Raw genomic sequence first — 16,083 nt, forward strand, 5'->3', positions numbered from 1 at the left:
GATCTTCCCATACATCCCCACTCCAATTTACAGGACCCTATTGCTTTCCTGACAATGCCCTCAGCATAACAGTAGACGCCCTGTGAGGCTGCGTATAATCCAGTCAGTCACAGGATGAGATTTGGCATTTGATTTTCAGCTGTTTTAGCCCTGTGGCCACAGGAGATAAGTGACTCCTTCAGGGCACACAGGAAAGCCCTGACACAAAATGTTTTACTCATCCAGGATTCAAGTGCTAATCTCATTCAGAAAGACCTTCACTTACACTCCCAGAAACGGTGTTTAATCTGGGCACTTTGTGTCCCAGTCAAGTTGACACATGAAATTAACCATCACACACACATACACGTACATAATCAGAGCAATTTTGTTTCTAGAACAGCAGGAATAAGAGAAATTTTTATTGTCCTGGTCAAGATATAAGCCTTCACGTTGCTAATTATTTTGAAGTCTCATTGGAAAACATTTCCCTACTTGGAATCCTCTTTGTGGTTAATGAAAGAGAAAAATAACATGAAACAATGATGTATATTTTGTGCAAAAAAGGGAAAGTTTGTAAATGCGGCCTAGTCCAAGATTAATACCTAGAACAAATGCTTCATAACCTAAACAATGCAGATACTAATAACTATGTAACTATTATTCATGGTTATTATTAACTCCAGAATACAGTAATTTAATCACATACTCAGATTTAGTTGTAATGACAATTATTAATGATAATATGTAGTAGTTTGTGTAATTCCCCTTCTGTTTTATTCAAGTTAATAAATCAATGAAAACATATTTAAATTTGTGTGATTCTTGGGTAATTTTCTTATTTCTCTACTCAATTTATACTCTGTAGAAACTTGGTGTTTCAGTAAATCTTGCAAGTTAAGACCATCAGTTCAACATTTTCTCCATCTAGGAATAAAAATATTGAGAATGAATAGGACACCAGATTTTGGAGGAAAATGTCTGGGTTTGTGATAGCTGTATTTTTTGGCTCATCAATTTAATGCAGATGGTTTTGAAGACTGTAATAAATGTCTGTTATCTTGTTCTAAATAGCAAAATGAAAAGGTTGAGGAATTAAAATTGATTACTGAAATTAGTATAGTCTATCTCTTTGGATATAGTAGATTACTTTGAAACAAAACATTGTAGATTTTTTGAGGAAAAGCTAATACAATTGACCTTTGAACAACATGATTTGAACTTCATGGTCCACTTGAATGTGGATTTTTAAAAAAAATATATTGGAGAATTTTTTGGAGATTTGGGACAATTTGAAAAAACTCACAGATGAACTTCGAAGCCTAAAAATATTGAAAAATCTTTTTAAAAGTTAGGAATTAGGCCGGGCGTGGTGGCTCACGCCTGTAATCCTAGCACTCTGGGAGGCAGAGGCGGGTGGATTGCTCGAGGTCAGGAGTTCGAAACCAGCCTGAGCAAGAGCGAGACCCTGTCTCTACCATAAATAGAAAGAAATTAATTGGCCAACTAATATATATATAGAAAAAATTAGCCGGGCATGGTGGCACATGCTTGTAGTCCCAGCTAGTTGGGAGGCTGAGGCAGCAGGATTGCTTGAGCCCAGGAGTTTGAGGTTGCTGTGAGCTAGGCTGACGCCACGGCACTCACTCTAGCCTGGACAGCAAAGCGAGACTCTGTCTCACAAAAAAAAAAAAAAAAAAGTTAGGAATTAATGCATTAAATACATGTAGATACTAGTTTATTTCATCATTTACTATCATAAAATATACACAAATCTATTATAAAAAGTTAAAACTTATCAAAACTTATACACGAAAAGACTTATGGACCACACATGGCACTATTCACAGTTGAGAGAAAAGTAAACATAAAGATGGGATATTAAATCATAACTGCATAAAATTAAGTGTGGTAATACTGTACTACTGTAATAATTTTAGTCACCTCCTGTGGCTATTGCAGTGAACTCAAGTTTAGTGCTTAAAATGCGCCATGATGCTAATCATCTCCATGTGAACAGCTGTCTCTTGAGTAAGTTGTGTATTGCAGTAAAAAGTCATCTCTCGAGGTTCTGAAATATTTTTCATCATCTTTAGTGCAATACTGTAAACCTTGAATAACACCAGGGGACCCATTCTAGTGATACTGGAAATGTTCCCAAAAGCAAGAGAAAAGTCATGGAACTACAAGAAAAAGTTGGATTGCTTCATATGTACCAGAGATTTAGTTCTGAAGCTTCCGGTGGGTGGCTGCCATTTCAGATGATTCATCTTGTGAACAGACAATGTAAACTACAGAATAGATAAACACTGTATAGTACTGTAAATGTATTTTCTTTCTTCCTTGTGATTTTCTTTTTTTCTTTTTCTTTTTTTTTTGAGACAGAGTCTCACTCTGTTGCCCCAGCTAGAGTACCGTGGCATCAGCCTAGCTCACAGCAACCTCAAACTCCTGGGCTCAAGCCATCCTTCTGGCTCTGCCTCCTGAGTAGGTGGGACTACAGGCATATGCCACCTAGCCCTGGTGACAAAGCAAGACTTTTATCTCAAAAAAATATTGTTAAACAAACCAGGCCGGGCGCGGTGGCTCACGCCTGTAATCCTAGCACTCTGGGAGGCCGAGGCGGGCGGATTGCTCAAGGTCAGGAGTTCGAAACCACCCTGAGCAAGAGCAAGACCCCGTCTCTACTATAAATAGAAACAAATTAATTGGCCAACTAATATATATACAAAAAAAAAAAAATTAGCCGGGCATGGTGGCGCATGCCTGTAGTCCCAGCTACTCGGGAGGCTGAGGCAGGAGGATTGCTTGAGCCCAGGAGATTGAGGTTGCTGTGAGCTAGGCTGATGCCATGGCACTCACTCTAGCCTGGGCAACAAAGCGAGACTCTGTCTCAAAAAAAACCAAAAAACCATCATATTGGCTTATCATCTTGCACACGAAGCATGTTCCTGCTTCAGGGCCTTTGTGATTGCTAGTCCCTGTCTAATGAAGCATTCCTTAAGTAGTCAGGGCCCACTCCATCTCTTAAGTCTGGGCTCAGACACCACCTCCTCAGAGCAGCCTTCCCCGTTAGCCCATCTAAAGACACCATGCTGTCACTAACCCTTTAGCTTGCCTCCTTTTTCTTTATAGCATTACTACAGTCTGACTTTACATGCTGGCCTTGCCCACTGGCATGCAAAGACCATGAAGGCAAGAACCTCATTAGTATTGTTCATTGCTATATCCCCAGAATCTGACATACAATAATTGCTCAAGATGTATTTGTTGAATTAACTGAACTGCAACTGGAGTTTAAATATTTACCTCTTTTTGCCTCCTCAACCAGACAGTAAATTCATGGAAGGCAGCCAAAGTCCCTGGTTGCTTATTTATCTCCTCTAAAGCAATTAGCTCGGTTCTGGATGGATGATAGACATTTAACCAAGACTTTCTGAATGCCTTGAAACGTGGATGAGTTACAAGGGCTAACCAGTAGCATTCCCCACTGGGGAATGAGCATAGTCATGCCTTGCCTTTCAGCCCACACTTTTACAGTTTACAAGGTACTTTAATGTACGTTAACTCATTTGATCATTTTGTTAATACTTTAGTAGTTCTTAACATTTGTCTGAAGAAATGAGCACTCAAATATAACAAATGTTAATTTCTGACATGCATTAATTTTTAATACATTTTTGACTTAGATATCAGTGATATTTAATGTGTTGTTCTTGGACATCCAAAGAAACATTACAAAAGACTGAATTTATACCTGCATTTCAACACATATATGTACATGGAGAGATTATTGGAAGAATATTTAATAGCCTTCACTGTGGGTATTCTAGATGATAAGACCTTGATATAGTTTACTTTTTGGGCTTTCCATTTTTCTTGTTTGAATTTTTAAAACAAATTTGAAGTAATCAAACAAGATCTATTTCTATAACTGTTGTAGTTTTGTCAGTGTGAGTAGCATAAAAAATACTACTTGTGGGCCGGGCGCGGTGGCTCACGCCTGTAATCCTAGCACTGTGGGAGGCCGAGGCGGGTGGATTGCTCAAGGTCAGGAGTTCAAAACCAGCCTGAGCGAGACCCCGTCTCTACCATAAAAATAGAAAGAAATTAATTGGCCAACTAATATATATAATATAAAAAATCAGCTGGGCATGGTGGCTTGTGCCTGTAGTCCCAGCTACTTGGGAGGCTGAGACAGCAGGATTGCTTGAGCCCAGGAGTTTGAGGTTGCTGTGAGCGAGGCTGACGCCACGGCACTCACTCTAGCCTAGGCAGGAAAGCGAGACTCTGTCTCAAAAAAAAAAAAAAAAAAAAATACTACTTGTGGCTAGGCGTGGTGGCTCACGCCTGTAATCCTAGTACTCTGGGAGGCCGAGGCAGGTGGATCGCTCAAGGTCAGGAGTTCGAAACCAGCCTGAGCAAGAGCGAGACCTGTCTCTACCAAAAATAGAAAGAAATTAATTGGACAACTAAATATATATAGAAAAAATTAGCCGGGCATGGTGGCGCATGCCTGTAGTCCCAGCTACTTGGGAGGCTGAGGCAGGAGGATTGCCTGAGTCTAAGAGTTTGAGGTTGCTGTGAGCGAGGCTGACGCCACGGCACTCACTCTAGCCTGGGCAACAAAGTGAGACTCTGTCTCAAAAAAAAAAAAAAAAAATATATATATATATATATATAATACTCGTTTTCCTAGCTAAGTAGTCCTTAGTACATAGCGAATTTCATTTGGAGAAAAGCTTTTTTTTTTTTTTTTTTTTTTTTTTGAGACAGAGTCTCACTTTGTTGCCCAGGCTAGAGTGAGTGCCGTGGCGTCAGCCTGGCTCACAGCAACCTCAAACTCCTGGGCTCGAGCGATCCTTCTGCCTCAGCCTCCCGAGGAGCTGGGACTACAGGCATGTGCCACCATGCCCGGCTAATTTTTTTTGTATATATATTTTTAGTTGGTCAATTAATTTATTTCTATTTTTGGTAGAGACGGGGTCTCGCTCAGGCTGGTTTCCAACTCCTGACCTTGAGCAATCCGCCCGCCTCAGCCTCCCAAAGTGCTAGGATTACAGGCGTGAGCCACCGCGCCCGGCCTGGAGAAAAGCTTTTAATACTGATTTCTAGTAAGTAGTAGCAACAATCAAACAACTAGAATGAACCAACATTCTGAAGTGTTTTCATTTTCCATATTTATGGTCATGTTATTCTCTTACCAAGAAAAAAGAGGAATGCTTCCTTCTTTGATAGTTTTTCATCATTTGCCAACAAAACTTTCCAGGATATTGAGCTCCCAAAACAGAAGGCCAAAAATCAGGCACCAGGAACTTGTTTTGGACTTTGGATCAACCTTAAAGGTCACACATAGTATGTGTTCACCTACTCACTTTTTTCTCTTGATTTAAAGATACTTGAGATTCCCCTTTCCTGGCCTTTTTTGCCATAGGGATTGGAAAGACATCCAAATATAATAACCCCCTTGTGGAAAATCTCTACTAAGGACCATTTTGGTGCTCATTTTAGGCTTAAAGGGTTTGGGTTTTCTTAAACTCGGAACCGAGAACTTCCCGAGTTGAGCTTGCTCTGCCCGCAGAGCAGCTGTGCGTGTGCAGCGCGCGTCCGTGCGAGGGCTGGCAGTGCGTGACCGCGCCGAGCCCGCGGCTCGCCAGGGCTGGCGACGGGACCGGGACGCGCGGCGGCCACGCAGGCGGCGCGGGATCCTCCGGCGCGGGCGGGTGAGGCCCTCCGCCGAGGCAGGCGGGGCAGCGGCGGGACCGGCGTCAGGGCCCGCACGTGCTCGGAGGGCGCAGCTTCCCCCTCTGGCGTGCCTGTCCGGCCAGGAAAAGTGTTTTAGGCCGTTTTCCACTCGTCTACTTTCTCAGCGTCTCGGAAAGCCGGCCGGAGCCGGGCCGGCGGGCGGGAGGGGCCGGGCCCGCGGCCGAGGGGAGGGCCGGGGCGGGCGGCGCCGCCCACAACGCCGTTCCTGCGGGCGGCGCGGCCTGCGTGCGGCCTCTCGGGTCTCGGCGGCGGGGAGCCGGGCCGGGTGGCGGCGCGCGCGTCGGAGGCGCCCGGACGCCAGGTACGTGACTCCGCTTCTGCGGCCGGCGCGGGGACGGTTGGGCCGGGCGGTTGCCGCCCCGCCGCGCCGCGGCCTCTGTGACGCACCGCGTGGCCTCCGGGCTGGCTGGGCGGCGCGGCGCGGCGGGGCTGCGCGAGCGGGGGGCGGGGCGGGGCGGAGCGAGCGGGGCGGAGCCGGCGGAGGCCCCGCCCCGGGGCCGGAGGAGCGAGGACGCTACGGAGCAGGCGCGTCCCGCCGCCGCTGCCGCCGCCGCTGCCGCCGCTCGCCCTTCTCTGGAGCCACCGCCGCCGCCGCCATTTGCACGGGGACCCTGGTGACAGGGGCTCGGCGGAGGGGCGGAGGGAGGGGGGGACGGCCCGCGGAGCCCCCGAGGGCGGGAGCGACGCCGCCGGCGCCGGCCGGGCTCCCTGCGCGACCGCGCCGCCCGCGGCGGGCCCCGAGCAGCAGCGGCGGCAGCGGCAGCCGAGGCCGGGCGTGCGCCTGAGGCGGCGGCGGCGGCGGCCCTGCGGGCAGCCGGGAGGGGCGGGGGCAGCGGCCGCCGCCGTTTGATGGATCCGAGGATCGCCTGGTTCCAGCCAGAGCAGCTCGGACCGTCCAACAGTCTGTGGATGCAGATCTGGGAGACGACTCAGGGGCTGAGAAACCTCTACTTCAACCACCACTGTCACAGCAGCGGCGGCGCGAGCGGCGGCGGCGGCAGCAGCACGGCCACCGGCGGGAGCGGCAGCAGCACCGGCAGCCCGGGCGGCGCGGCCCCGGCCCCGGCCGGCATGTACCGCTCCGGGGAGCGCCTGCTGGGCGGCCACGCGCTGCCGGCGGAGCAGCGGGACTTCCTGCCCCTGGAGACGACCAACAACAACAACAACCACCACCAGCCCGCGGCCTGGGCTCGCCGAGCCGCGGGCTCCTCGGCATCCTCATCCCCCTCGGCGTCCTCCCCGCACGCCGCGGCCACCGAGCCCGCCGACTCGGCCTCCGGCAGCAGTAACAAGAGGAAGCGCGACAACAAGGCCAGCACCTACGGACTCAACTACAGCCTGCTGCAGCCCAGCGGAGGGCGGGCCGCGGGGGGCGGCCGGGCCGACGGCAGCGGGGGCGTGTACAGTGGGACCCCGTGGAAGCGAAGGAACTACCACCAGGGAGTCGTGGGGTGAGTGCTGGCCCTGCGGCCTGGTGGCCTGGCCCATGCTAACGCTTAGCCGGGCACACGCCCACAGAGTCGGGTGGGAGGGAGTCTGGGAGAAGCCACCCCAGGGCCTGCTTTCGCTGCTGCTTCACGGAGGGCTGATGGCCATCTCCCCATCCCCCATCCCCCCATTCCTCCCCCCTGCCATCTACACCACTCTCCTTAGCTGTCCACACCTTTTCGCTCAGCCATACCCCTCCTCCCTCCCCTCCCTTAGTCATCCCTACCTTCCTCCCCTCCCTCTTAACTGCCCACACTTTCCCTGGGCCCCCCTTTATCCATTCAGTCTTCCCTCCCATCCCCCTTAGTCAAACACACCTTCTTCCAATCCCCCCCACCAGCCCTCCAGCTTCTACAGATTTGTCCCCATCGTCACACCCCAAGATGAGGTCGTTTAGCATGGTCATATCGTTCATTCTCTGACAACATTCATGTGTTAGAATCTTTTGATGGTACAGGACCCGGAGGTGCTTTCGTTGCCAAGAATAGAAACATCCAGAATGCTCCTCCCCCTCCCCCAATCCCAGACAGGAATCATGTCAGCCCTGTAAGGCATTGCCTGCTCTTGACCCTTTGGCCTGTCTTTTTATTTTAATTTTAAAAAATTTTCTGTATTAATGATGTCCTGTCTTGAGGGAGGGAGAGGTGAGGTGACAGCTAAGTTTACGCTGGTGAGGTGGTGAGCTCCTCTTCTGAGCTCTTGTGATAGAACTTTCCAGGAGTTCATGGTCCAAGGCTCAATCTTCTCACTGTAAAGTTATCATCCTGGCAGAGGCATCCAATGCTTTTCATTCTAGGGGGTAGACCTATGCTAATGAGTGACTGTTGCACCACTAGTGACTTTCTGTTTAAAGTTCAGCTCTTACAAAATGGAATCTTACCTGACCCCTAGTGAATTATGCACATAAGCAGGGAATGTTTCCAGCTAGATTTCCCTTTTGGAAGAGCCCCTGTGCTGGAATAGGTTACTGAATCTTTTTTCTTTTGTAAAACACAGCTTTTGGATTGTGTGTATGTGTGTGTGCAGTTAGCTCGAGTATGGAGAAATGGCTTTCAAATTGCTTTTCATTTTTCAGGTCTTTTTTTCATTGAGTGCAACAGTATGAAAATGAAATCACCAATTACTAGTCCTGTGTGAACCTTTTCTTAGATATACCCATTCAGATCTGTCCTGCTTTGGCAAGGAGAGATAGTTTTGTGTACCTTTTTGAAGGTCTGGGTAAAATGAGTTGGTGGGTTCCATCTGCTTCTAGTGGGCTGGTGTCTGCTATACGCTACTATTACAACTCCCACCTTTTATGGAAAATGAAGTCAAGCATTTTAGAACTGGTGCTGGGGTACATGTCAAAGCTGTCCTCGCTTTCCAGAGGGAACCCTTTAGGGTTGAATCCTCTGTTGCTAAGCTTCAAGGGCGCTCTCCATGGTCATCACGTTTTATTAAAAGCTTGTGGTTCCATCCTGTTAGCATTTCCAAATGTAAACCTGTGGTCTAGTGACAAGCAAATTGATATTGAGGGCTTCTGATAGTTTCATTTCACAGGAATAAGCTCCAGTTAAGTAATCACTGTCAACTAAAACCTCGAATTTCCCTAATTGCATATTACTGGAGTCTCTTTGCATGTGTCTAGAAAATAAATGTTATAAATCCAAAATACTAGCTGCCTCTTATTTTGATAAATTAGAAGCTGTCCTCTTTACATGATATTTAATGTAAAGGATATTGCACAAGGTTCACATTTTAACTTAATGTAGAAGCAAGATGTTCTTCCTGATTTAAATATTATATTGTCTTCAAAGAGATTAGGAGAGGAATTTTCATTTCCCAGTGGGATTACTGTTTAAAAACTGACTGTAAACGTGTTTTAAAACTGCTTATCACTTCATCAGATTTTCCATTCTTTTGACTCTTCCTTTGTGAGAATGTCAACAGTTAAATTTTTTTCCTCCCAATTCTGAGACCTCCTAGTTTTGAAAAATACATTAAGCATTTCCTAACAGTGTATTTGTAAGAGGGCCTAAGTACTTAAAAATTCTTATTTTGGCCAGGCGCAGTAGCTCACACCTGTAATCCTAGCACTCCGTGAGGCCGAGGCGGGAGGATCGCTGGAGGTCAGGAGTTTGAAACCAGCCTGAGCAAGAGTGAGACCCGGTTCCTACTAAAAATAGAAACAAATTAATTGGCCAGCTAAAAATATATCGAAAAAATTAGCTGGGCCTGGTGGTACATGCCTGTAGTCCCAGCTATTCAGGAGGCTAAGGCAGGAGGATCACTTGAGCCCAAGAGTTTGAGGTTGCTGTGAGCTAGGCTGACACCATGGCACTCTAGCCCAGGCAACAGAGTGAGACTGGGTCTCAAAAAAAAAAAAAAAATTATTATTTTGACTTATAGATCCTTATTTCTTAAATTTTAAGGAAGTTTTGCTATTTTTAATACAGGTATTTGAAAAATCTGAATTTAGATTGTACCTCAATGTTATACTGTTCTTAGATTACATATAGTAAAATTGTTACCACTAGTTTCTGAGTTCTTGTGGTGCGATTGATACTTAGGTAATGTGGGTGGTCCTTGGCATCTGAACTGACAGTCTAGATAGGGAAATAAGACCAAAATATGTAAAAAGTGGATGATAGGTGTGAGACAACTGCATACTCTCTTGCAGCTCTCTTTTACCTCTGTGTTCTTTTCTCTCTTTAGCCAAAACCAGTTGACATATTCTCTGCACACTTTTTTTAGATAGTTCAAAATCCTGAATTCTTCCATTGCCCAAAGTTCTTGATTTTTTTTTTGGTTCCTCCTCTGAACTCTTGAAATATGTGCTACATGCTCTTAGTATAGCTCACTTACGTTTAACTTTCCTTTTATATATATGTTCCCTCTTACCTTCTAGATAGAAGTTTCTTTAGAGTAATAAGATATTTGGATTTCATCCTAAAGTCTTCTTTCAAAGTGAAACTCTCTTGGACTCACCGTCTCAGACTTCTTCCTGTACCCACAGATCCAGGGAGTTCTCTTTCCTTTTTTTGGAAGCATAAGTTGCTTCCACTTATGCTCTTTCTTGAGCTTCATTACCCTTTGGGGCCGGCATTGGGGGTAGGGTGCAGACTTCCTGCTCCTGGCTTGTCCATGAAAATGAGTCATATACCCCCGCCCCCAAACCCCAGCAAAGCTTTAATTGTTGATTACCATGGAGAAAGAAGGGATGGCAAAAAGTAGCAACACAGGGAACTTAGAGAGGTTCTGAGCACTGGGTCCAGAAACTTATTGTGGAAGGTGCTTGGTGCTTATCCAAGCTCATGAGGATAGATTTTTGTTGGCTGCACTACTTGATCTCTGTAGATGCTTTGACTTGTTCAAAATGATGTTTTGAAGCATGAATTTGGCTGTGAGAACATGAAGATGATCTTGTTGGGAAACTTGGGTTTAAGGAATAATTTCTTGAACTGGGATGGTAGTAATGGGGATGAGAAGGATGAATGAATGGGAGGTATTATAGGGTAAGATTGCGGAGAATTGTGACTCCTATAGTCAGTTAACAATCATGCTATAGCTTTGAATTTGAGTAGATGGGGAAATGCTGGTATTATTGAAAATAAGGGCTAGAAGGACTATTGGTTTGGGACAGAAGATGGGATGTTTAGGCGGGACATGCCTCGCAGGGAGTTGAGGTTTGGGGGCCGAAATGTAGTGCTCTTTGCTGTGGTGGAGCATTATCCTCTTGTATGTGCTGCTATCGTAGTGCCCATTGTTCACTATATCATAATAAGCCCAAGATGCTTATGGCTTTTCCTTCAGCTCTGGCATTATGGCTTATTTCTTTTTTTTTTTTTTTTTTTTTTTTGTGACATGATGACAGGTGAATTATTTCTTATTTCTACACAGTGTCATCAGTGAGATTGGTATTACTTGGGCTCCAAAGTGATCAGGCAGATTAAAATAGGTTGAGTATGAAAGAATTTAGAACCCTTATTTTAAGGGCTTTGTGCTATGTTTAATTTCTGTGCATTTGCAAATGTAGCCCACAGTAATTCTTTAGTGAACTGGGACCTTCGGTCATTGAATTTTACTAATTTGGATACAGAAATGTGCTTTTTTTTTTGAGACAGAGTCTCACTCTGTCGCCCAGGCTAAAGTGCTGTGGCGTCAGCCTAGCTCACAGCAACCTCAAACTCCTGGGCTCAAGTGATTGTCCTCCTGCCTCAGCCTCCTGAGTAGCTGGGACTACAGGCATGCGCCACCATGCCCGGCTAATTTTTTCTATATATTTTTAGCTGGCCAATTAATTTGTTTCTATTTTTAGTAAAGACAGGGTCTCGCTCTTGCTCAGGCTGGTTTTGAACTCCTGACCTCAAGCAATCCTCCCGCCTCAGCCTCTCTGATTGCTAGGATTACAGGTGTGAGACACCGTGCCGGGCCTGAAATGTGCTTTTAAGAAGACATTAGGTTTTCTATAGTGTAGATGCTATCCTAATAGTGTAATTCATATTTGAGGATTTTCCCAAATTTAGTATGTTGTGTTCAACTAAGTTACTTTCATGCCACAACTTCTATATTCTATCCAAAATCTGTGACCAGTGAGTGCTGTCACTATTAGAATCATTGGCATTTCAGTGTGTGGGCTCTTTTTTAACCCTCATTAAGTTTTTAGCTGTTGAAAAGCAAAAAGAAACAGGCTTTTTGGAGTCTACCCTGTGTTCACACAAAAGATTTAGTACATTGCAAGAAAAATAGAATGAGAAAGGGATGCTAGAAAAGTCTAAGGCGGGAGGTGGGTGTGTGTTAGAAAAATTCTGATCTTAGAATGCTAAGATAGATGTTCTTATATTTCAGCTTCTTCCATAAAATTGCTACCAACAAATCCTGGTGTTAGAAGTCCAGAAGGGTCCATGGGAAGAGAATTCTGGTCAGATGGTTGTCTTGCTTGTTAGTTGGTTCCCAGATAATCTGCATAACTGTACATCACAGGAATGGTGTAGATACGATGGCAATGGTTAGGTATTCTTATATTGTCGAAGCTGAGGAAAATTAAAGTCACATTTTCTTTGGAAAGTAGAAAAGCAAGCTGTTGTATGATTTCACGCAGCTTTCTATTCTCTTTGTTGACTCCGCTAGAGTAACATTTAATGGAGGAAACTATTTCAGGATCACACCCACGACACTGAGGACTGTATTAATCACTTACAAACACATAGGTATAGAGTAATCTTGAAGGGGCTATAGGCCAAAGGGGATTTTTTTTGAAGAATTAAAGTCTAGTTATCAGCTGCTGATCTTTGTTCGCTCTTACAGACTGGCTGGACAGCTCAGAGTCTCCTGAATTCAGAGGATGTCCAATAGAATGTTCTTTCCACCTCTCAAAATATTTGCTAGGGACTCAGCTGCTGTAGAACACTAAAAAGACTTCAGATTTGTTTCACTGTTTTTAAGATTACCTGTAATTATTTTTTTATAAGAGATTATATATTGAGATTGAGGATGGCCTTGAACTACTTTTCATTAATTTGGAACCACACTGCAGGTGATACATTTATTTACATCCAGTAAGTGATGATGTAAAAGACTTTGGTGTGGCCGGGCGTGGTGGCTCACCCCTGTAATCCTAGCACTCTGGAAGGCTGATGCCAAGGCGGGCAGATTGCTCAAGGTCAGGAGTTTGAGACCAGCCTGAGCAATAGAGAGATCTCGTCTCTACTAAAAAATAGGAAGAAATTAGCCAAACAACAAAAAATAGAAAAAATTAGCTGGGCATGGTGGCACATGCCTGTAGTCCCATCTACCAGGGAGGCTGGGGCAGAAGGATTGCTTGAGCCCAGGAGTTTGAGGTTGCTGTGAGCTAGGCTGACGCCACGGCACTCTAGCCTGGGCAACAGAGTGAGACTCTGTCTCAAAAAAGACTTTGGTGTACTAATGACTTTAAAGTACTCAATAAAATTGAAGCCTTTATTATGTTTCAAATACTGTGTTAAACCTTTCCCATTTGTTATCATGTTAACCTCATACATAGCCCCATTCAGTTTTTTTTACCTAATTTTTTATTCTGAAATAGTTATAGATTCATGGGAAGTTGCAAAAAATAGTACAGAGAGATCCCATGTTCGTTTCACCCAATTTCACCTAGTGGTAACTGTAACACAACTAGTTTAATGTCAAAATGAGGAAATTGACATTGCTATAATCCATAGCCTTTTTAAGATTTCACCAATTTCACATAAATTAATTTGTGTATATTTGTAGTTCTGTGCAATTTTATCATGTGTAGATTTGTGTAACCACCAGCACAATGAGGACACAGAACTATGCCATCACCTCAAAGATCCCTTGTACTACCCTTTTATAGCCACTCACACCTCCCTAATCCCAGGGACCCCTAATCTGTTCTCAGTCTCTGTAATTTTGCCATTTTGAGAATATTATGTAAATAGAATCATATAGTATGTAACATTAGCTTTTTTTCTTTCACCTTAATTCCTTTGACAGCCATTCAAATTGTTACATGTATCAATAGTTCATTCCTTTTTGTTGTTGAGTAGTAGTCCACAGTATGGATGAACCACAGTTTGTTTAACCATTCAATTGTTGAAGCACATTCCAGAAGGGTTGTTTCTAGTTTTCTGGCTATTTATTAGAACTAAAGCTGCTATAAACATTAATATACTCCCCCCCACCACCATTATGTGACATGTACATGTTTTTATGTGAATCTAAGTTTTCCTTTTGTGGGGGATAAATGCCCAGACTTGCTGGGTCATATGGTAAATACATATTTAGTTGTTTGTTTGTTTGTTTTGTTTTTTGTGAGAAGGAGTCTCACTCTGTTGCTTGGGTAAGTGCCCTGGCGTCAGCCTAGCTCACAGCAACCTCAAACTCCTGGGCAATCCTGCCTCAGCTTCCTGAGTAGCTGGGACTACAGGCGTGCGCTACCACACCTGGCTAATATTCTATTTTTAGTAGAGACAAAATCTTACTGTGTTGGCTCGGGCGAGTGCCCTGGCATCATCCTAGCTCACAGCAACCTCAAACTCCTGGGCTCAAGCAGTCCTTCTGCCTCAGCCTCCCCAGTGGCTGGGATTACAGGTGTGAGCCACCGTGCCTAGTCTCACATGTAGTTTGTAAAGGAACTGCTAAACTTTTTTCTAGCATCCTCTTAAGTGTTATCATTGTTTTTTTATTTTAGTGATGTATAGTGAGATAGCTCATTGTGCTTTTTATCATATTATCCTTCCCATAAATAGCCCCACCTAATTTTAACTTTAATTTTTATTTTAAAAAGTTCTTGACAGTACTGAGAACTGTCTCAATTAGAAATCATTAAGTATGGTATGGGGATAAGTGGTGGCTCATGCCTATAATACTAGCATTTTGGAAGGCTGAGGCCAGAGGGGATCATTTGAAGTCAGGCGTTTCAGACCAGTGTGGGCAATGTAGCAAGACCCTATTTCTACAGAATACATTTTTTAAAAACCTTAGCCAGTTGTGGTGGTGTGCACCTGTAGTCTAGGAGGATGGCTTGAGCCCCAGAGTTGGAGGTTGCAGTGAGCTATGACGATGCCACTACATTCTAGTGTAGGAAACAGAGTGAGACCTTGGTCTCAAAAAAAAAAAAAAGAAAGAAAAGAAAAGCAAAAGAAAGAGAGAAAAGAAATCTGTAAGTAAAACTGTGACTTAAAAGACTTTAATTGGCCGGGCGTGGTGGCTCACGCCTGTAATCCTAGCACTCTGGGAGGCTGAGGTGGGCAGATCTCTTGAGCTGAAGAGTTCGAGACCAGCCTGAGCAAGAGCGAAACCCCGTCTGTACAGAAAATAGAGAGAAATTAATTGGCCAACTAAAAATATATAGAAAACATTAGCTGGGCATGGTGGCTCATGCCCGTATAGTCCCAGCTACTTGGGAGGCTGAGGCAGGAGGATTGCTTGAGCCCCTAGGAGTTTAGGTTGATGTGAGCTAGGCAGATGCCACGGCACTCTAGCCTGGGCAACAGAGCGAGACTCTGCCTCAGAAATTTAAAAAAAAAAAGGCTTTAATTTATAAGTTTTTTCTTTGGTTTTGCTCTTAGCAGTATCATTTTAACTTGTCTTTGAAGTAATTTTCAGTGTTTCCTTTGCATATTGTTTTCTCTTAGAAACTAGTTATTGGCATTTAGTAGATCTTCAGTCTGGTTTTCTAAACACATAATAGTATAATTTATAGCTGAGAGTCCTGTCTTTTTGTATTTGTATGAGTATACTTCGTTTTCTGTTGGCTAGGTTTTATTTTGGGGAGTAAACCATGTGGTTGGTGGTTTGGTGTTGGTATAGTGGTAGTGAAGTTTTTTACAGTATTTTTAATTTTTATTTTTTGAGACAGTCTCACTTTGTTGCCCAAGCTAGAGTGAGTGCTGTGGCGTCAGCCTAGCTCAGAGCAACCTCAAACTCCTGGGCTCAAACAATCCTATTGCCTCAGCCTCCCAAGTAGCTGGGACTACAGGGATGTGCCACCATGCCCAGCTAATTTTTTCTGTATATGTTAGTTGGCCAATTAATTTCTTTCTATTTATAGTAGAGACGGGGTCTCGCTCTTGCTCAAGCTGGTTTTGAACTCCTGACCTCGAACAATCCGTCTGCCTCGGCCTCCCAGAGTGCTAGGATTACAGGTGTGAGCCACTGCACCTGGCCTACAGTATTTTTATATCTGAATAATACCTTTAGACTGTTTAGAATAAATACTTTATCTTCAGATCTATCCTAGCGTAAACTGTTTAATCTGAACCGATTTCTGGACTGAGATTTGGGAGTTGATCCCTCATTTTTCCCTTACTAGGCTTTTGTAGTCACTGCTTTCATTCTGTCAAATTAACAGGTCTTAGCAATCAAGTA

General features: G+C 44.6%; 1 protein-coding gene across 3 annotated transcripts in view; it reads left to right on the forward strand.

The window, feature by feature from the left end:
* Positions 1–6,494: 6,494 nt before the first annotated feature.
* TENT4B (terminal nucleotidyltransferase 4B) overlaps positions 6,495–16,083 on the forward strand; it is a 77,877-nt gene continuing 68,288 nt past the window's right edge. For 2 of the 3 annotated variants that reach the window (XM_012788961.3, XM_012788962.2), the window contains exon 1: positions 6,495–7,196. In XM_012788961.3, the coding sequence (XP_012644415.2) occupies positions 6,595–7,196 (602 nt within the window). In that variant the 5' untranslated portion in view covers positions 6,495–6,594. The remainder of the gene's footprint in view (positions 7,197–16,083) is intronic. The other variant, XM_012788959.3, reaches the window with a different exon arrangement.

Source organism: Microcebus murinus, chromosome 20 (assembly GCF_040939455.1).
Source record: "Microcebus murinus isolate Inina chromosome 20, M.murinus_Inina_mat1.0, whole genome shotgun sequence".
NCBI lineage: Eukaryota > Metazoa > Chordata > Mammalia > Primates > Cheirogaleidae > Microcebus > Microcebus murinus.